Raw genomic sequence first — 21823 nt, 5'->3', positions numbered from 1 at the left:
CATTAAGCAGTGCTTCTATAGCCTACTGTAGGAACTAAAATCTAAAGTATTATTATGTCAAATAATTTGGGCTACATTCTTAAGTTCCTATTATAAAGTAAAATTAGATTGTATACTGTTGTATTGTACTACCAATTGCTATGCATGTAATTACATGTTTCACGCAAAAAAATGACAAGCTACAAGTTACTCCTGGGTTATCTGTTTCTAAGTTACTCATGTTAGCAGTTGTTCTTGATTTTAATTCTGGAATATTTACTTTGTCTGCCTTGGTGAAGGAAATTCATAAGATTGTGTTTAGCTTTAGCTTTAGCAGCCCTGTCATCGATAGTATGGCCATTGCTGTCACATAGAGAAGGCATTGACTGTATCTTGCCACTAGCATACTTAACATACAACCATAACCTCTTTGGATTTTCTGCCAGATACAGAGACAAAGTTTCATTGTGGAAGCTATTATAAGCACCTTGCATTGAAGTCCGCCCTAAATTTCGAGCTTCTGTAGAAGATCAACAGTCTTGGGGGTTTTATGTTATATTTACATAACATCAAATACACTCTTAGACATAAAAATAAAATCGACGCACCATGAAGGAATTATCCGAATGGGACAAAAATCAGTAGATGTGCTGTACCTATACAGACAAACAAATGACTACAATTTCAGAAAAAATGGATGAGTTATTCTAGAAAAAGAGTTTCACAAATTGAACAAGTCAATAACATCTTGGTTCAATTCTAACTCTTATACAAGCAGCTATTCAGCTAGGCATTGATTGACGGAGTTGTTGCATGTCCTCCTGAGGGATATCATGCTGAATTCTGTGCAATTGGTGCATTAGATCGTCAAAATCCCAAGATGTCCATAAAGCTCCAAACATTCTCATTTGGGGAGAGATCCGGCGACCTTTCTGGTGTAGGTAGGGTCTGGCAAGCATGAATACAAACAGAACAAACTCTAGCCATGTGTGGTTAGGCATAATCTTGCTGAAATGTAAGCCCATGATGGCTTGCCATGAAGGACAACAAAACAGGATGTAGAATATCATCGATGTATTGCAGTGTTGCAAGGGCGGATAACAACCAAAGAGGTCCTGCTATGAAATGAAAGAGCATCCCAGCGTCAGGACCTCATTGTTGGTGCCAAAGTGGCCCATAATACTGGCTGGCCCCTTCTAACCGCTGTACACACACACACACACACACACACACACACACACACACACACACACACACACACACACACACACAGCTTTCGCAACCAACGGTTGCCTCGTCAGGAAAGAGGGAAGGAGAGGGAAAGACGAAAGGATTTGGGTTTTAAGGGAGAGGGTAAGGAGTCACTCCAATGCCAGGAGCGGAAAGACTTACCTTAGGGGGAAAAAAGGACAGGTATACACTCGCACACACACACATATCCATCCACACATATACAGGCACAACTTGTTGGTTGCGAAAGCTAGAATTTTGTGTGTATGTTTGTGTTTCTTTGTGTGTCTATCGACCTGCCAGCGCTTTTGTTTGGTAAATCTCATCATCTTTCTTTTTAGATATATTTTTTCCACGTGGAATGTTTCCCTCTATTATATGTATATATATATTGCTATTTCTCTATATGTATGATTTTATGTTTGTACTAAGCTGTTGCATTAAGCCCAAGTCAAATAAAAAATTAGAAATGTACTTTACAGCTTTGCATCAGGGCCCATTTGTTATAATCATTCATGTAGTGAAGAGGCAAAGGCAGGTGGAACTACTGTGTAAGACTGTGGAATGCTTGCCAATGGTTACAGTGACCCACAACGTGTTACGAGCAAGAGCAGATTATTTACATGGTGTAATCCTTCTACTGATGGTATTCTCTTTAGCAAAGAAGAAGATAACATGGAAATGAAGTGTAGCTACTGCAGAACCTTTGTGTAATTGAATTTCCAATGAACAACACAGCAAAAACCACACATGAACAAACAATAAAAACATTCTTCTTCTTCTTAAATTAAGTGTAGATACTGCAGAACCTTTATGTCATTGAATTTCAAATAAACAACACAGCCCGAACCACACATGAACAAACATAAAAATATTCTTCTTCTTTTCCTTCTTTTTTTTTGCTACTACTTAGGACCATAGGGTTTGACAACTGCTCACTTGACGCAAGGTCTGTTCCTGAAGACTGGAAAGTAGCTCAGGTCACACCAATATTCGAGAAAGGAAATAGGAGTAACCCACTGAATTACAGACCCATAGCACTGACCTCAATTTGCTGTAGGATTTTGGAGCATATACTGTACTTGAACACTATGAATCACATTGAAGAAAATGACTTATTGATACATAACCAACACGGATTCAGAAAATATCATTCTTGTGCAAAAAAGCTAGCTCTCTATTCCCATGAAGTAATGAGTGCTGTTGACAAGGGATCTCAGATCGATTCCGTGTTCCTGGATTTCCAGAAGGCTTTTAATACCATTCCTCACAAGCGACTATTAATCAAATTGCGTGCATAAGGAGTAATCATTTCAGTTTTGTGACTGGATTTGTCATTTCCTCTCAGAGAGGTCACAGTTCATGGTGATAGACGGTAAATCACCAAGAAGAACAGAAGTGGTATTTGGCATTTCACAAGGTAGTGTCATAGGCTCTCTGCCGTTTCTGATTTACATAAATGATCTAGGTGATAATCTGAGCAGCCCCCTTAGATTTTTTGCAGATGACACTATAATTTACCATATAGTAAAATCATCAGACAATCAATTCCAATTACAAAATGATCTCGAGAGAATTTCTGTATGGTTCAAAAAATGGCAATTGGCACTAAACAAAGAAAAGTGTGAGGTCATCCACATGGGTACTAAAAGAAATCTGATAAATTTTGGGTATACGATAAATCGCACAAATGTAAGGGCTGTCAATTCGACTAAATACCTAGGAATTACAATTACGAGCAACTTAAACTGGAAAGACCACATAGGTAAAATTGTGGGGAAGGCAAAACAAAGACTGCGCTTTGTTGGCAGAACAGACGATGTGACAAACCCACTTAAGAGACAGCGTACATTACACTTGTCCATCCTCTGCTGGAATATTGCTGCGTCGTGTGGGAACCTTACCAGGTAGGACTGATGGAGGACATCGAAAAAGTGCAAAGGAGGGCAGCTCACTTCGTGTTATCGTGCGAAGGGTGAGAGCGACACTAATATGATACGCGAGTTGGGGTGGCAGTCACGGAAACAAAGGTGGTTTTATTTGCGGCGAGATCTATTTATGAAATTTCAATCACCAACTTTCTCTTTTGAATGCAAAAATATTTTGTTGACACCCACCTACGCAGGGAGAAATGATCATCATAATAAAATAAGAGAAATCAGAGCTCGAACAGAAAGATTTAGGTGTTCCTTTTTCCCACGTGCCATTCGAGAGTGGAATGGTAGAGAAGTAGTATGAATATCGTTCGATGAACCATCTGCCAGGCACTGAAGTTTGAATTGCAGAGTAACCGTGTAGATGTAGATGTAGACAGGGGTCTTCTGTTTCTTCTAAGCCCAGAAAGCTTTCTTTTTCTGGCTGTGAAGAAGCTTCCTCTTCTCTGCACGCTTCGTTCTGCTGGTTCCTGTACTCACTTTGTAGGTAAGAAACATTGGGAATACCTCTTGTAGAATGATCTACTGGAATTTGGAACTGTCCTGTATGGTTTCTAACAGAATTTCAAATTGCTCCAGGTCTGATTTTGCTGTGGTGACCCTTTTGGTCTTGGAGGCTTTCCCCCTACAGTACCTGTCACGGTGAAGATTTTTTTTTTTAACATTCATCCATCAAATTCTTTTATTATGTAAGTGTTTATGCCTGCGGGTTCTCCAAAATGATTATTTCATGCTTCATTTTGTGGCTTTTTGTGCAGAAAAAAATAATCTTATGGGCATCTTAAACACCATAAATTTATTTACTCAACAGTATAGTAATTTTCTTATCAAATGAGCAGCTTTGAGACTTCATAGCCACATATAAGCTACAATTCTGTTTCAGGTTTGAGGACGTCACGACGACAACTGAAACTCTATCTCACATTGTCCCTATGCGAGAATTTTGTCTAATGAGACACATTGGTCGTCTCGTCCATGAAATAAGAGGGTAAGTGTTCAAATTCATGTGCTGTGGTGCTATTATAGGGCAACAAAGCATCAAAAAAGACTGCTAATCCTATTAAGAGTAAGAAAAATCCATCACGAAACACATCAGACTACCATCAAGCAGCACTTTCAGTCGCTAAGCAGCAGTCTTCTGCTTGGTTCTCAGCAGTTGATGCCCTTGCAGACCACGCAAAGGAAGTGTTGTCATTCAATAGCTGCAATGCCATTACGTACTATTCTAGTCAGTAAAAATGTAACACCAGGAAAATTGTTACTTATAGTGTGTTTACAATATAGAAGGTATTTGATTTGATTTGATTTGATTTATTTCGTGTTCCATAGGTCCAACTGTGTTGGATACACAAGGACGTGGAACGAGTCAGTTTTTTACAAGTACAATCTGATAATCTTATAGAATATACAGAAATTTGAGTACATAATTATAAACCCACCAACAAGCAACAGTACCTCCATTATGACAGCTGCCACCCATTCCACATCAAACGGTCCCTTCCCTACAGCCTAGGTCTTCGTGGCAAACATCTGCTCCAGTCCGGAATCCTTGAACCATTACACCAACAACCTGAAAACAGCTTTTGCATCCCGTAACTACCCTCCCGACCTGGTACAGAAGCAAATAACCAGAGCCACTTCCTCATCTCCTCAAACCCGGAACCTTCCACAGAAGAACCTCAAAAGTGCCCCACTTGTGACAGGATACTTTCCGGGACTGGATCAGATTCTGAATGTGACTCTCCAGCAGGGATACGACTTCCTCAAATCCTGCCCTGAAATGAGATCCATCCTTCATGAAATCCTCCCCACTCCACCAAGAGTGTCTTTCCGCCGTCCACCTAACCTTCGTAACATCTTAGTTCATCCCTATGAAATCCCCAAACCACCTTCCCTACCCTCTGGCTCCTACCCCTGTAACCGCCCCCGGTGTAAAACCTGTCCCATGCACCCTCCCACCACCACCTACTCCAGTCCTGTAACCCGGAAGGTGTACACGATCAAAGGCAGAGCCACGTGTGAAAGCACCCACATGATTTACCAACTGACCTGCCTACACTGTGAAGCGTTCTATGTGGGAATGACCAGCAACAAACTGTCCATTCGCATGAATGGACACAGGCAGACAGTGTTTGTTGGTAATGAGGATCACCCTGTGGCTAAACATGCCTTGGTGCACGGCCAGCACATCTTGGCACAGTGTTACACCGTCCGGGTTATCTGGATACTTCCCACTAACACCAACCTGTCAGAACTCCGGAGATGGGAACTTGCCCTTCAGCATATCCTCTCTTCTCGCTATCCGCCAGGCCTCAATCTCCGCTAATTTCAATCTGCCGCCGCTCATACCTCACCTGTCTTTCAACATCATCTTTGCCTCTGTACTTCCGTCCCGACTGACATCTCTGCCCATACTCTTTGCCTTTACAAATGTCTGCTTGTGTCTGTGTATATGCGGATGGATATGTGTGTGTGTGCGAGTGTATACCTGTCCTTTTTTCCCCCTAAGGTAAGTCTTTCCGCTCCCGGGATTGGAATGACTCCTTACCCTCTCCCTTAAAACCCATATCCTTTTGTCTTTCCTTCTCCTTCCCTCTTTCCTGATGAGGCAACCGTTGGTTGCGAAAGCTAGAATTTTGTGTGTATGTTTGTGTTTGTTTGTGTGTCTATCGACTTGCCAGCGCTTTTGTTTGGTAAGTCTCATCATCTTTCTTTTTAAATATAATTATATAAAAATTTATACAGTAAGTTCTTTGGGCAGCAATACAGAAAAAGAAAATACATATTTTCTTAGAATCATTAAGACACTACAGAAAACAGATATGGAGCACACACAGTTACAGAGCTCAGGTTAAATAAAATTCATAGTGGCATTATGTCAACTTGTATTATATAGTATTAAAATATTACAATTTATTTAGTTAAAAATTCATCTAGACTGTAAAAAGCTTTTTCTAGCAAAAATATTTTTAGAGCTTTCTTAAACTCACTATTGTTATGAATCTTTGTCTTTATTTCGGGAGGAAGAGCTTTGAAGAGTTTTGCTCCAGTGTAGTGGACACCCTTTTGTGCCAAGCTCAAATTTCTGAGTTCACTGTGTATGTCATTCTTCCTCCGTGTGTTATGCTCATGATAATTACTGTTTGGTTGAAATATATATATATTTTTACAAACAAAACACATGAGAGAAAAAATATATTGGCATGTAGTTGTGTATATTTTAAGATTACGAAAACTATTTCTACAAGAGTCTCTTGGGCGCAATCCACATATAATTCTTAAAGCTCGCTTCTGTGCAATGAACACTTTCCTTGCTAATGGCTGGTTGCCCCAAAAAATAATTCCGTACTCAATGAGACAATGAAAATAGCCATAATATGCCACTTTTGCAGTGTTAGGTTCAACACATGTAGTGACAACCCGTAAAGCATAGGTAGCAGAGCTAAGCCTCTTACAGAGATCAATAATATGTGAAGACCAGTTCATTTTCTTGTCAATGTGCACTCCAAGAAATTTTGTTGTTTCCATTCTAACTATTGGTTGATTACCACATGTCACACTTATCTCTCTCCCTTTTTCTGTTTTTGTACAGAATTGAATAAAGCTGGTCTTACTGGAATTTAATGAGAGACCATTCACCTTGAACCAATTAACCATATCTGAGAGTATGTGATTAATGAGTTCCCCAAGAGTGTTGTCTGTTCTACTGCTCATAAAAATTGTGGTATCATCAGCAAATAATGTAAATTTACACGGCAGGCTTGTACATGATGGTAGATCATTTATAAAAACCAGGAATAATAGTGGCCCAAGAATTGAGCCCTGGGGCACTCCACATGTAATGGAACCCCATTCAGAATCTGAGGAAGTGTCACATACTCCACCCGAGCTATTCAACACAACTTTTTGTTTTCTGTGTTGGAGGTACGACTGTAGCCAATTGCCTGCAACACCACTTATTCCTACTAATTTTGCTTTTTGCAAGAGAATCTGGTGATCAACACAGTCAAATGCTTTGGATAAATCACAGAAGACACCAAGTGCTAGTATTTTTTCATTAAGAGTTTCTAGGACTTCATTTGCAAGTGCGTAGACTGCATCTTCTGTTGAACGGCCCTTTTGAAAGCCAAACTGGCTCTTACTGAGAACTTCGTTCTTCATTAGATGATCAGTAATTCTTACATGTATTAGCTTTTCTAGAATTTTGGAGAAAGCTGTCAGCAAAGAGATAGGTCGATAGTTTGTTAGTTCAGCTTTATCACCCTTTTTGTACAGGGGCTTCACAATGGCATACTTAAGTCTACTGGGAACAACACCTTTCTGAAGGGAAGCATTGAAAATATGACAGAGAATGTCCCTTATCCACACACAAGAATATTTCAATAAATTACTAGATATATTATACCCCTGCAGAATTCGTACTTTTTAGAGACATGATGATTTTTTGAATTTCTTCTACAGTGACAGGATTAAAGTGCATTTCTGAAATTGTGTTTGAATATACAGCTTGACAAAGAGTTACAGCTTCATCAACATTGGGCTTGCAACCAATCTGTTGAGTTACTGATAGGAAGTGTTTATTAAAAATCTCAGCCACCGCTTTGGTGTTATCTACTAGGATACCTTCATATCTGATATTATTTATATCTTCTTTACTTGTTGTATCTCTTCCTGTTTCTTTTTTTACAATGCTCCAAATTGCTTTTATTTTATTATTAGAATTATCTATTTTCTTCCCATAATAAAGGGCTTTTGATTTCTGTATTAGTTTCTTCAAAATTTTACAGTATATTCTATAGTGTTCCCATTTTTCTGCATCTTTACAGAATCTTATTGCAGCATAAGTTTCCCTTTTGGTTTTACATGACTGTTTTATACCTTTTGTAATCCAAGACTTGCTTACAGAATTGGAAGCCCTGTTTCTGACCCATTTCTTGGGAAATATTTCTTCAAAAAGAGCACAGAATTCATTTATAAAACAGTTAAATTTAGTATCAACATCATCATGGCTATATACTAAAGACCAATCCATTTGCTGCAACCTGTGGTTGAAAGTTCCTTTCGCCCCTTCATTAATTACTCTTATGAATTTCCATCGAGGAAATTCTTTTTTGAACAGATTAACGTCATAAATAGTGAGAATTTGTCCATCATGATCTGAAAGCCCACTTATAACCTGCCTGACAATATAATTCTTATGTCTATTTACATCTAAAAAAATGTTGTTTATCATAGTTTGGCACTCGGATGTAATTCTTGTTGGGAAGTTTATTATTGATGTCAGATTGTGTAAGGTCATCACAATCTCAAAGTCTATTTTATTCTTATTTTCTGTCAAAAAGTTTATATTGAAATCACCTAATACTACAATATCCTTCGCTTTTGAAAGTAACCATGAAAGTAGGAGTTCCATTGAATGCAGAAAAGTTTTTATGTCACCTGAAGGAGCCCTGTAGACAGCCAACACTATTACTGGGTAGAATTTAGTTGTTATTTCTGTGGCACATGCCTCAAATTGTTGTTCCACACAATATTTCTTAATATCTATAGCTTTGTATGCTACACTATCCTTAACATAAATTGCTACTCCACCTTTATCTTTACTTTCCCTACAGTAGTATGTTACTAAAGTATAACTTACTATAGATGGCAAGTCACATTTATCAGTAACATGGTGCTCAGTTAGGCACAAAATCTGGGCATTATTTATACTGTTCTTTTCACTAATGTTAATAAGGAGTTGATCTGTTTTGTTTAAGAGGCCCCTTATGTTTTGATGAAAGAAAGAGATGCCTTCCTCTTGCTTTCTGCCTTGAGACAGGAGAGAGGAGACACCTGACACTACCTACTGTTGTCCCTTCTTTTTCTTCAGGCCCACACATAAAAATTCATTGAGATGAGAAGGAGGCTCAGCATTTCTTCTGTCCAACAGCCTTCTATTTGTTGTTGTTGATGGTGGTGCTGTTTCTGACACTTCAAATGTTGGTGCTACCACTACTGCTGTTTTTCCTTGTGAACTTGGAGTCTTCTCGTTTTTGTTATTTTCGTCTAAAATAGTACTTGGCTGATGAGGAACAGTAGTTCTTTTGTTGTTGAAATCGATGTCCACTGTTCTTTCTGTTAAAATTTGGTCTTTTTTTATATGTTTTGCTGCTGATGATGAAGTTTCTAATGAATTTTTTTGAAGCGTTTTCGTTATGGAGTCAGGCGATGGCAATGCAATTATCGTTTTGGTTTTGAATTTATTTTGATGGTTTTTTATTACCCTGGTTATCAGGCTTGTCAGATATTCTTTCACCAAGCCATTCAGGTGAAGTCCGTGTTGCGTGTGGAATCTACGTCCAATACTGCTTATATCAACGCATTTCACGTTTTTAAAATGTCTGCAGATTTTTGCAAACTGACTGTTGGTACTTTCTATTTCCCTGTTAACACATGACCATCTTACCAGATCATAGCGATGCGGAATATTGACAAGTATTACGTTAGTGTGAGTGAGGTTCCTCAGACACTGTTTAAGATCGCGCGTTGCACTCGCTGTTTCATTTTTGTAGACATCGTTTGCGCCTCCCATAAGTACAACGAAGTCTTTATCATGCAGATTTTTTGGCTCTGCGGATTCGGTCATTTTTTTAATTTCGCTAAGTGGGGCTCCCGGTTTCACTATACCACACGAAAATGTTTTAGTTGTTTCTTTTAGTTTAGTCGGAAGTCCACGACCATGGCTGTCTGAAAACACAAACAGTTTCCTGTTATTGGAGTTCACAATTTGCGAATCGTTTTGTATTGTTTTACTACACACTTTGACACAATTTTTGGTCGGCACATTTATATTGACCTCCTTCACAGTTGTTTGCGTCAGTAAATTTTCTTCTCTTACCTTATTCCCCAAAGTGCCTTTTTGCTTTTCCCATCGTTCATGCGAACTGTAAGTTGCATTTTCACTATCAGCGATCGAAAGTACTTGAAATGTGTTTTCGTGCACAAAGCTTGCGTAACTTTCGCAGGTTTTCCGAATTTGCACTTTGGACTTGCTGTTCTTGCACTTTACATTAGACCACTTTTCCGTAACGGACGAACTATCTCGCACAAGTTTTAGCGTGTTCAGTTCACTATTTTCTTGTTGTATTTTCGAAATGTCTGTTTTCAAACTGCCGATTATGAACTGTAAGCTCGTTATGCGTTCATTCAGTTTCTTGATTTCGTCTTTACAATTTTCACACGATTTCTTTTTTACGGCAAAATTTAAGTTTTTCTGGAAGGACACTTGCTTAACTTTTACTGTAGCCGCCATCTTTAGTTATGATTAAATTTGTGGGTGATTTACAGTTGTACAGGGTGTGAAATTTAGCACACACCTCCAGTAGCAAACGGCAACTGTAACCCAGCTAGGCACTGAGCTGGGGTGGCAGATATGAGTACCTCACTCCAAACTGCTTCATCTGTGTGCCAGAGTTCATCAGTCATAGTGGTTAGTGAGAGATGGCACATCCATCTCTTGGCAACCCATGATCAGATGTTTTCAGTGGGTGTGAGATTTGGAGACTGTGCTGGCCATTGCAACTGTAGAGCACCCTCTGCATTGAGGTAGGTCAGGTCAGCATAGCCAATATGTGATCTTGTGCTATTACCTTGTTGAAAGGTAACATGTGCTGTCCATACTACTGGCTATGTGAACTACATTTGATTGTGTTGTGTGCCAGTGGCACCCTATATCATTTCATCAGGTGCTGAGCCTGTGTAGCAATGATCAGTTCAGTCTGGTTAAGTTCATTTCCCTCAGAGCATCCATCATGGTGCTGTTTGCAGAGCTGGATCTCATCTGGAAAGATGACATGGTGCCACTTGTAACACGACCATTTAAATGGTGTAATTTAATTGGTGTGATAGCCTATGGGAGATCCAGGGAAATAAGGAAGAGTTGTTCACCCTAGTTAGTGCGGAGGTCTATGTAGATTCTAAAAATTGGAACATAGCTGTTTACATTCTTTAAGATAGTGATTTTGATTATTTCAATACAAGACTGTGCAGTTTTAAAATATGAATTACAGACTTTAGATTAATAAACCATTGCAAACACTCCAAAGCAACAATCAGGTCAAAAGAATATCATTAATGTCGCCAAAACCCAGAAAATATAGAGTTACAATTGTACATAATCTACAAAACTAAACAAATATTTAATCACATAATGGATTTTATTACTAACATGTTTCCTGGGTCTTTTCGTTAAACTGAACAATAATAACAAATAGGTTCTACTGCAAGATTTTTATATATTTATGTTGTCTGCATTCATTGAAAAATTGGAAATTGCACATAATGATCCCAGCTCCTATCAAAGTAGTCCCCTTGGCTATTTATGTACAGTTGCCAACATTTCTTGAGGTTTTGGCAGCAAGCAGGAAACTTTTCAACTGTGATGCTTTTAACCTCATTTTTACAGCTCATTGGATGTCTGTGGTATCTTGATGAAGCTTTCCTTTGAGTCGAAAGGTGAGATGTTGGGCAAATATGATGGTTGTGGGATGGCAATAACAGAATGTTTGGTCAGGTACTTGGTAACAGATAAAGCAGTAATGGGTCATGCAATAGGAGCCAGTTCTGAGAAAGCCACAAATCATGGCAGCTATGTCAAATTTCTTGTTGCAAATGTTTTGAGCCTTGATTTAATGAGTTTGGTTCACTGTTTGACCAGGAGGTGAACTAATCCCTTACTATCAAAGATTAAAATCAGCATTGTCTTTGTTCTCGAAGCTTGTTCTTTGACTTTTGTTTGACTTTTATCGAGGTTGGTGATATAAGTCTCTGCCATTGAGCACTTTGACATTCATGTGAGGGTCATGCTGGTAGCACCAACTTTCATCTCCAGCAATAATCTTTGATAGCAATGTGGGATCGCATCGGCTCTGTCCAGTACTTCAGCAGAAATTCTTTGTGTTTCCTCTTTATTTCATTTGCTAGTGTGTGAGAGATGAGTTTTGCATTAAGTTTCTGTTTCCCTAAATCCTTACATAAAATCTTATAACACACATCACAATTCAAATTAAGTTCTCCTGATATCACACTCACAGTTACATGAATCATCATGCAATAGCTGCCTTACATGTTCCGTATTTACATTGGTATGTGCAGTACACGGGTGACCAGATCTGGGGTCGTCTTGCACTGAATCTCTGCCTTCACAAAACCTTTTGTGTGGCTTGAAAACACAATTTATTGAAAGTTCATTGCTTGCAATGCTTGCTTAATCATTGTCCACATTTCACTATGGGTTTTCCTCAGCTTAACACAGAACTTAATGCTCACTCTTTGCTCACAATCAGCATCCATTGTGTTACTGTAAATAGTGTGCCAAGAAACCAAACAGTGCATTGCTAAGCACAGCTCTGCCACCTAGTAAGTTTACATGGAAACATGGTCAAGGTCATTTCCAGGATGCACACATACCAGTTAACACAAAAACAACATTTGTTACTTTTTAGTACTGCAAACACTGAAATAAAAAGACCTGTCCAGACAAAAGGAGTACATCTTTGAATAAAAACTGTATTTCGTAACAGTTTCATTATAGAATGAGATTTTCACTCTGCAGCGGAGTGTGCGCTGATATGAAACTTCCTGGCAGATTAAAACTGTGTGCCCGACCGAGACTCGAACTCGGGACCTTTGCCTTTCGCGGGCAAGTGCTCTACCAACTGAGCTACCGAAGTTTGCTATCAAGTTTGGAAGGTAGGAGACGAGGTACTGGCAGAAGTAAAGCTGTGGGTACCGGGCGTGAGTCGTGCTTCGGTAGCTCAGTTGGTAGAGCACTTGCCCGCGAAAGGCAAAGGTCCCGAGTTCGAGTCTCGGTCGGGCACACAGTTTTAATCTGCCAGAAAGTTTCAGTTTCATTATACTTCATAGTACCACAAGTTCATCAATTTAGCCAATTATAACTTTACAACATGTGCTTGTTAAGATTCACTACACCACAACATGGTATCAAACAGCACAGTTGGCCAGGAATCGCCGTTTTCATGAAGTGTGAGCCTATTCTATTACTTTACACACTACTGTGCCTGTTTTGTTGTTCGATGCACCATTGTCGGGTCGCCTCTCTCTGCTTCCACTTTAAGGGGAATTGGGCAGACACATACTTCGACATGGAAGGCTCATGCATGAAGTCATTGAATGGAAAATTAAAGGAATGGTAGGATGAAGAAGAAGAAGAATTCAACTTTTAGATGGCATGAAAGATAGAAAGAGATACAGCAGACTGAAGGAAGAAGCTGAAGACAGGGAACATTGGCATCATAAATTCTCCATACAAAGACACAAACCTGCCATTAGGCAGAATACTACAAATAATAATAATAATAATAATAATAATAATAATGACAGCCACAGTGCTCACAGTGTGTGGTGCTCCAGACATTGTCACACTGTTTTTGCAAATACTTGTGTTTTACCTAACAACCCCATTTCCTTACTCAAGGTACATGATGCAACTGTAAGATCCTGCATGGCCAAGTGCGGAATATGTCTTTCTTCTCAGGCACAAGTCATGTAAGGATGCTCAGAATCTGCATAGCTTTGAGCATGGCCCTTCTGAACTACTAGATTCCGTATTCATGGGATCGCACCTGACGAAAGTAGGAATATCACAGAGTGGTGGACTACAGTATTCATAGGCTACAATGCTGCTGTTGTTGAATTCTGAAATGTGCTGGTATATCTCTATCCACGAGGCATAACATAAGCTTTCCACAAACAACAAATATTCAAACATGAATTATGGAAGAGAAAGTTGTTGAATAGTCTTTACTTATATACAGAATCTATGATGACATTATTCCTACCTACTTTGTGTTGTTGTGCTGAAATGCTTAAATTCTAATGGCTAAGCCTGTTGTACATTTCATGCCAGTTTGCCATTTGTAGCATGTCATCTTCATGGTGTCACCTTTTTAATGGTCAGCAACATTTTATCATGTGTAAACTGATCAAATAAAGTTTCCACCATTCTCATGATTACCCATAGTATTTTTTTAAATAGTAAATCTTTTTCTCGAAACTGTTTTGACTATGGGAAATCACTACATACAACCACCTGTGTAACTGAGCGTAAATTAAAACTGCAGTTTCAGTGCAACTTTGTACATGTACACTGTTCAACATGCCCAGAAGCATCATTTCAGTCTCAGACTCTGCATACATTGTCATGAAAGATTATCACCTTGGGAAGTTGCACACCAAATTGAAGTACACCATGGCAACATCATTTGAGCTTTCAACAATTAATGTGAGATACAAAAAATTGAATACCTGCTGCATAGTGGTCACTCACAGTCAAAAATACCAGCTCATTTCACCACCTACAAATTATGGCAAAAGTATTGACATTTTTGAGGCAAATGTACACAATTACCTCCAGACAATCAATATGATCTCTTGGCATCCATTCTGAACAACAGTACAAAGACCCCGATATCCTGGTGCTATAGGAAAATGGGAATCCCTCTACATCTACAGTTATACTCCACAAACCACTGCAAGGTACATGGCAGAGGGTACATCCCATTGTACCAGTTATTAGGATTTATTCCTGTTCCATTCACATATGGAGTGTGGGAAGAAAGATTGTTTGAATGCCTCTGTGCAAGCAGTAATTATTCTATCTTATACTTTCGATCCCAAAGTAGCGATACATACCAGGTTGTAGTATATTCCTACAGTAATCATTTAAAGCCAGTTCTCGAAACTTTCTTATTATACTTTCTCAAGATAGTTCATGTATATCTTCAAGAGTCTTCCAGTTCCATCCCCTCAGTATCCCTGTGACACTCTCCCATAGATTAAACAAACCTGTGACCATTCAAGCTGCTCTTCTCCATATACGTTCAGTATCCCCTGCTAGTCCTATCTGGTACCAGTTCCACACACTTGAGCAATATTCTAGAACCAGTCACATGAGTGATTTGTAAGCTATTTCCTTTGTAGACCGATTGCAGCGTTCAACCAACAAACTGAAGACTGCCACCTGCTTTACCTGTGCCTCAACCCATGTGATCATTCCATTTCCCGTCCCTATAATGTTTAACACCCAGATATTTGTATAAGTTGACCAATTCCAACAGTGACTCATTGACATCATAGTCATAGGATACTACATTTTTTTGTTTTGTGAAGTGCAATTTGCCAATCTCTGTGCCATGTTGAAATCTTATCAACATCTGACTGAATATTTATGCAGCCTCTCTCAGATAGTACTTCATTATAAATAACTGCATCATGTGAAAAAAGCCTGATTTTACTGTTAATATTGTCCTCAAGGTCATTAATGTACAATATGATCAGCAAGGGTCCCAACTCACTTTCCTGGGACACACCCTAAGGTACTTCTTCATCTGACGATGACTCTCCATCCGAGACAACATGTTGTGCCCTCCCTACCAAAAAGTCCTGAATCCAGTCACAAATTTCACTCGATACCAATATGATCGTACTTTTGACATTAAGCATAGGTGGGGTATGGAGTGAATTGCTTTTCAGAAACTGAGAAATACTCAACCTACCTGGTGTCTTGATCCAAAGCTTTCAGTAAGTCATCTGAGAAAAGTGTGAGTCGGGTTTCACACGATCAATGTTTTCGATATCCATGTTTGATGGCATTGAAGAAGTTATTCTGTCCAAGATAACTCATTATGTTTGAGCTCTGAATTTGTTCTAAGATTCTACAATAAATCGACATCAAGGATACTGGACAGTAGTTTGGAAAAAACTGTCCCCAGATATTGGAAAAAGGCATATGTCAGGGTAGTAACCCTTCTTGTAGACGGGTATGACATATGCCTTTTTCCAATAACTGGGCACAGTTTTTTCTTCAAGGGATCTACAATAGATTATAAAGGGACTAAGTCAGCTGCAAATTCAGTATAAATTCTGACAGGGATTCCATTGAGGCCTGCAGCTTTGTTCACCTTTGTTCAATTTTAACAATTTCAACTGTTTCTCAACACAACTACCACTAATAGTTATTTCATTCATCTTTTCAGTGGTTCAAGGATTAAATTGGGGCAATTTTCCTCGGTTTTCCTCATTTGGAATCAGGCCAGTGGTATCAGGTTGTCTTCAGGGATGAGCATACAATCTGTTCTATCACCTGTTGATCATCATGAGGGCAGTCAAGTACCAACACATGTATCAGGCATGCATTTCTGTTTTTCAACTAAAAGGTGTAAGAATCCATCAGTATTGAATGTAGTTTAAGGACAGTGTAGTATCATGGCAATACCTTCCAGCCCTTTGTACCGCCCTACAGTTAACATTTCAGCAACAGATTCATCTGTTAAGATGATCACATGGTGGGGGGCAGTGTACTAGTTCATCAATACATTCCTCCAGGAGGCAGAACTCAAGTGAATGGAAAGACCTTTGGTATCTGCTGATGTGGACCCAATTGAGCAAGCTTGGAACCAGTTGAAACTTGTAATGTGTCATCTTAGGAACCCTCTTCACATACTGGATGACCTCAGGAGAGTCTGTGTTGAAGAGTAGGATACACTTGTGCAGCATTATCTTGAGATTGTGGGCAATATACCAAGGAGCATCTAAGAATGTTCCCATGCATGAGATGGGGCAACAAATAACTAGAGAAAGTCTGAAATGAAGGATAAACATTAAAAGAAAATTAACCATGCCTGGACAGTCTAACTTGAGAGTACATCTGTTGTGACTCGCCGATTATTCAAAGTGCCGCCGCGCAATTACGCACGTCCTCCACGTGCGGCGCTGTCTGCCAGCCACGCAGCAGCTGCGCCACCTAAGCGGCCAGCCGAGCAGCGGCCGCTAGACTGAGACTCAGTGTTTAATCGAATGCCGACTTGTAAACAGGTCAACATACTCAGTGACTTATATGTGTTGTTGTCCGAAAAATGTGTTAAATTTGAAGATATAAAAATTGGCGACGAGGTAGTGGATTTTTCCTTTTCACCGTTGACTCACAGGGTTCCATGGCTACTGTCGAGCAGCTCTTGCAAAATCTCCTTGAACAGCAAACGCTTCTAACGACGGCGATTCGCGATCAGCAAACGCTTCTAACAGCGGCGATTCGCAATTTCGTCGCGGCATCAAATGCGGGGCGTTTCTCGTCGTTGGCTGTACCTCCTTTTCCACCTTACGACGAGACGGCGGAAGACTGGTCTGATTATGAAAAACGTCTTCGACAGCACTTCTTGGCATTTCATGTCACGGACGAACAACCATGTAAGTCTCTGTTCCTTTCCTGGATTTCACCTCAAATGTATCGGTTGTTGTCGCAATTGGCTCCTTTGAAGGATCCTGCGTCTTTGTCCTTTGCTGAAATGTGCTCCCTTCTGTCTGTCTATTTTCAAAAGCAAACGCATGTGGTAGCCTCTCGTGTTGCCTTTTATCGTTGTCAAAAACAACCAAATCAGTCCTATCGCGCTTGGGCTGCTGAACTTCACGGCCTCAGTCGAAAGTGTCAATTTGTTACTGACGTTCACAAAGAATCCTATGCCGATTCCATGGTACGGGATGCTATTATCCGGTCGGCGCCCGACAAAGAAGTTCGGCAACGTGCCCTTCAGTTGGCGAATCCGACTCTCGATGAAGTTCTCTCCATTGCGTAGTCTTTTGAAATTTCTCACGCCACTGGGGCGCAAATAGAAGCGTGGGGTGACGTCGGGGAAATACAACCTCTGTGCGCTGTTGACGACGCGTGCGGCGCGTCCCCGCCGGCCGACGTGGCCGCAGTGCGCTCCCACGCGCAGCCTCGGCCTAGCCGTAAACAACCCACTAAGAAACTGCCACAAAATCCCCGGCAACTTCCTTCATGTCCGCGGTGTTTTACGAAACATTCATGCGAGGATTGTCCCCAACGTTGGGCTGTGTGTCACACTTGCATAAAGAAAGGTCATGTGTCTTCCGTTTGTAAATCCGACCGCATACATGATGTTCATGAACATGACGCTGATTCTGATTCTGTGTTGTCTGTCAATTGCACTTCTTCCCTTTCAGGGAAGTTATTCCTCACTGTCCAAATCCTTGGTCGAGATGTTCGCATGCAAGTGGATACCGGTTCTGCTGCCACTATAATTAATTCTCAGACGTATCTTCAGCTGGGTTCTCCACTCCTGTCCCCTGTCACTCGGCAATTACGGACGTACAATAAACAGAAGATTTCTCTCTTGGGACAGTTTAATGCTGAGGTATCTTACAAATCCGTCGTTCGCACTGTTCCCATATTTGTGGTCGACCAGAGCACCGCAGAAAATCTTTTTGGTTTCGATGCCTTTCGCGTTTTTGGGTTCTCCATAGATGACTCTGTCAATATTGTCTCTGACGCTATTCTTTATGCTCAACTGGATTCCTTGTCGACGACATTTTCGTCCCTTTTTTCTCCTGGGTTAGGCCGTGCAAACGACTTTGAAGCTCATATCACGCTCAAACCCACTGCTCGGCCTAAGTTTTTTCGGGCCCGGCCCATTCCTGTGGCCCTTCGTGATCGGGTAAAACGGGAGTTGGATCGTCTCACTGCTTCAGGGGTCTTGCTTCCTGTCACTTCCAGTGCGTGGTCCTCTCCTGTCGTTGTAGTTGCTAAGCCCAATGGTGATATTCGTCTCTGTGGCGATTTCAAAGCCACTGTAAATGCTCAATGCCTCATCGACACTTACCCTATGCCCCGTCCTGAAGAACTGTTCACTAAACTCGCTGGAGGACAGTATTTTTCTAAAATTGACCTGTCGGAAGCTTATCATCAACTTCCTCTCGACGCTGCTTCCCGGCAGTTTCTGGTCCTTAACACGCCTTTCGGCCTCTATCAATACCAACGCTTGCCATTCGGGGTTGCTAGCGCCCCTGCTCTCTTTCAGCGATTCTTGGAACAATTATTGCTCCCTGTCCCGGGGTATATCAATTACATGGACGACATTGTTGTCACTGGCTCCACCACTGAAGAACATCTTCAAAATCTCCGCACACTTTTTAATGCCTTACAGACTGCCGGTCTTAAGTGTAATCTTCAGAAATCACAATTCTTTCAGGCATCTATCACGTACTTGGGGTTTCAACTCTCTCGGGATGGTATTCGTCCGCTTCCACACACTGTTGCTGCGATCGATGCCCTTCCTCGCCCTACATCTGTTAAGGAACTGCAGGCTTTCTTGGGGAAAATAGCATACTATCACAAGTTTTTACCGTCTGCAGCGTCGGTGGCTCAGCCGTTGCATCGCCTGTTGCATAAAAACGTGCCTTTTCACTGGTCCGCGTCATGTGACGCGGCTTTCCGGAAATTAAAGACTATGCTGAAACAGGCCCCGTGCCTGGCTACTTATTGACCTGGCCACCATCTTGTTCTTGCCACAGACGCCTCTCAATACGGGGTCGGTGCAGTCCTTGCGCACCGTTTTTCTGACGGTTCGGAACAACCCATCGCTTATGCCTCCAAAACGCTCACGGATGCCCAACAAAAGTATTCTCAAATTGAGAAAGAAGCTTTGGCCATCGTTTATGCTCTTCATAAGTTTGGTGTTTTTCTCTATGGCTCAAAATTTCATCTTGTTACGGATCACAAACCGCTTGTTTCCTTGTTTCATCCATCAACATCACTTCCCGACAAGCTGCACACCGCCTCCAGCGTTGGGCTCTTTACTTGTCCCGTTTCAATTATGAGATTCACTTCCGGCCAACGGCTCAACATGCGAATGCTGATGCTTTGTCTCGCCTTCCCATGGGTCCTGATCAGGCATTCGATAGGGACGAACTTTTGTGTTTCCACCTGGATGTTGCCGAGCAGCGAGTTGTGGACGGGTTCCCCATCACTGGGGACAGGCTGGCGGCTGCTACGGGTTCTGACCCTACCCTCTCCCGGGTTTTACGCTGTATTCAGAAGGGTTGGCCAGATCGCCCGTCCGGGCTCCTCGTAATTGACACCTACTCTAACTTTCCTTTCATTGTCCGTTGGACGTTGCCTACCACCGCGGCAACCAACAGTGCTCTCGCCCGCATTTTTTCTTTGGAAGGCCTCCCCTCTACTCTTGTTACTGATAATGGTCCGCAATTTGCCTCTTCCGAATTTGCGGATTTTTGTGCTCGTCACGGCGTTATGCATGTCACGGCCCCGCCGTTCCATCCACAATCCAACGGTGAGGCTGAACGACTGGTCCGCACATTTAAGGCTCAGATGCGGAAACTTCTGACTTCTTCTGCTGCTGATGACGCGCTTCTCCAGTTCCTGGCATCTTACCGTTTCACCCCCATGGGCGATCACAGCCCGGCTGAGCTCTTACATGGCCGACAGCCCCACACGCTACTTCATCTTCTGCGGCCTCCCACCTCACGGCCGCGGGTGCCTTCACTTGGCCGGTTCACCGCCGACGACTTCGTCTGGGTGCGGGGATATGGCCGGCGGCCAAAATGGAGCCCGGGCCGCATCTTACGACACCGTGGCAGACGCCTGTATGAAATCCAGACGGACACGGGCGTTGCAGTGCGTCATTCGGACCAGCTTCGGCCTCGGGTGCCAGCAACGCCTGTTCCGAATGCCGCCACACCACCTTTGGCTCTACCTGATGCTCGGGATCTTGGCATCTCTCAATATTCACAACGCAGCCCTCTCACCGTCATCGCGATGCCAGCACCAGAACGGACGCCACCAGGAGACGTGCCCTTGCAGGAACCGGAGGACCGTCCTCTGTCAGAGTACATCTACTCGCCTCCTGCTCCAACAGACGCCGACACATCGCCCATGTCTCCTGTCATATCAACTGGACTTACCGCAACGGGCAGATTGGTGCAGGGGGCCCCAGCAGATTCAACCCCTACGTCTCCTGTCATCTCAACCCGTTATCATCGGGGACACTTCCGTCCGTACGGGAAGCCTCCTCCTCGAGACTTACGGCGAGTCAAACAACGCCTATGGACGTTAGCCATCTCCAGGACACCTCCATCAAGACCAGTGCAACAATTTCAAAGGGGGGAAAAGTGTTATGACTCGCCGATTATTCAAAGTGCCGCCGCGCAATTACGCACGTCCTCCACGTGCGGCGCTGTCTGCCAGCCACGCAGCAGCTGCGCCACCTAAGCGGCCAGCCGAGCAGCGGCCGCTAGACTGAGACTCAGTGTTTAATCGAATGCCGACTTGTACACAGGTCAACATACTCAGTGACTTATATGTGTTGTCGTCCGAAAAATGTGTTAAATTTGAAGGTATAAAAACATCTCAGGTACATTCCATAGGATTTAAATCGGAAGATCCCAATGGCCCAATTTAAGTAAGGGCTGTCTTCACCTATGAGCAATTAAAATTAAATGTCATATGACATTGTTGGCTTGGAAATCTCACAGAGTGGATGTCATATGTGTAGTTAGGGAGTCCAGATGAGTGTAATGGATATTTGTGTTGTATTTGTGTCGTATGATAATAATGAGAGATGGTAGAGGGTGAAACATGGTGCTGTCACATAGCCTACTCCTCTCAAATAGCTGTAAGGGGGCATCCAAGTTTAATATCAAACATCCTCAACTGTCAGACAGACCACTATCAACAGTGTCACATGTCCTCACTTCATAAGACACTGTGGAGAAGTAATTCTTCAGGCTTTCCCAGAGATATGTTGGCATGTTGAATAACGGTGTTTTCTGCTAGTTGAAGACCCAATTATTCAACAACGTGGAGA

At 41.7% G+C, this 21823-nt stretch overlaps 1 protein-coding gene across 1 annotated transcript in view; it reads left to right on the top strand.

Annotated features, from left to right (window-relative positions):
• Nucleotides 1–21823, top strand: part of LOC126091960 (uncharacterized) — a 387115-nt gene that overhangs the window by 349159 nt on the left and 16133 nt on the right. Inside the window, exon 10 of the mRNA XM_049907303.1 lies at nucleotides 4027–4131. Coding sequence (XP_049763260.1) covers nucleotides 4027–4131 — 105 coding nt within the window. The remainder of the gene's footprint in view (nucleotides 1–4026; nucleotides 4132–21823) is intronic.

Source organism: Schistocerca cancellata, chromosome 7, assembly GCF_023864275.1.
Source record: "Schistocerca cancellata isolate TAMUIC-IGC-003103 chromosome 7, iqSchCanc2.1, whole genome shotgun sequence".
In the NCBI taxonomy this organism is placed as follows: Eukaryota; Metazoa; Arthropoda; class Insecta; order Orthoptera; family Acrididae; genus Schistocerca; species Schistocerca cancellata.
Note: the sequence above shows the minus strand (reverse complement) of the source record. Positions and strands in the feature narration are given on the sequence as shown.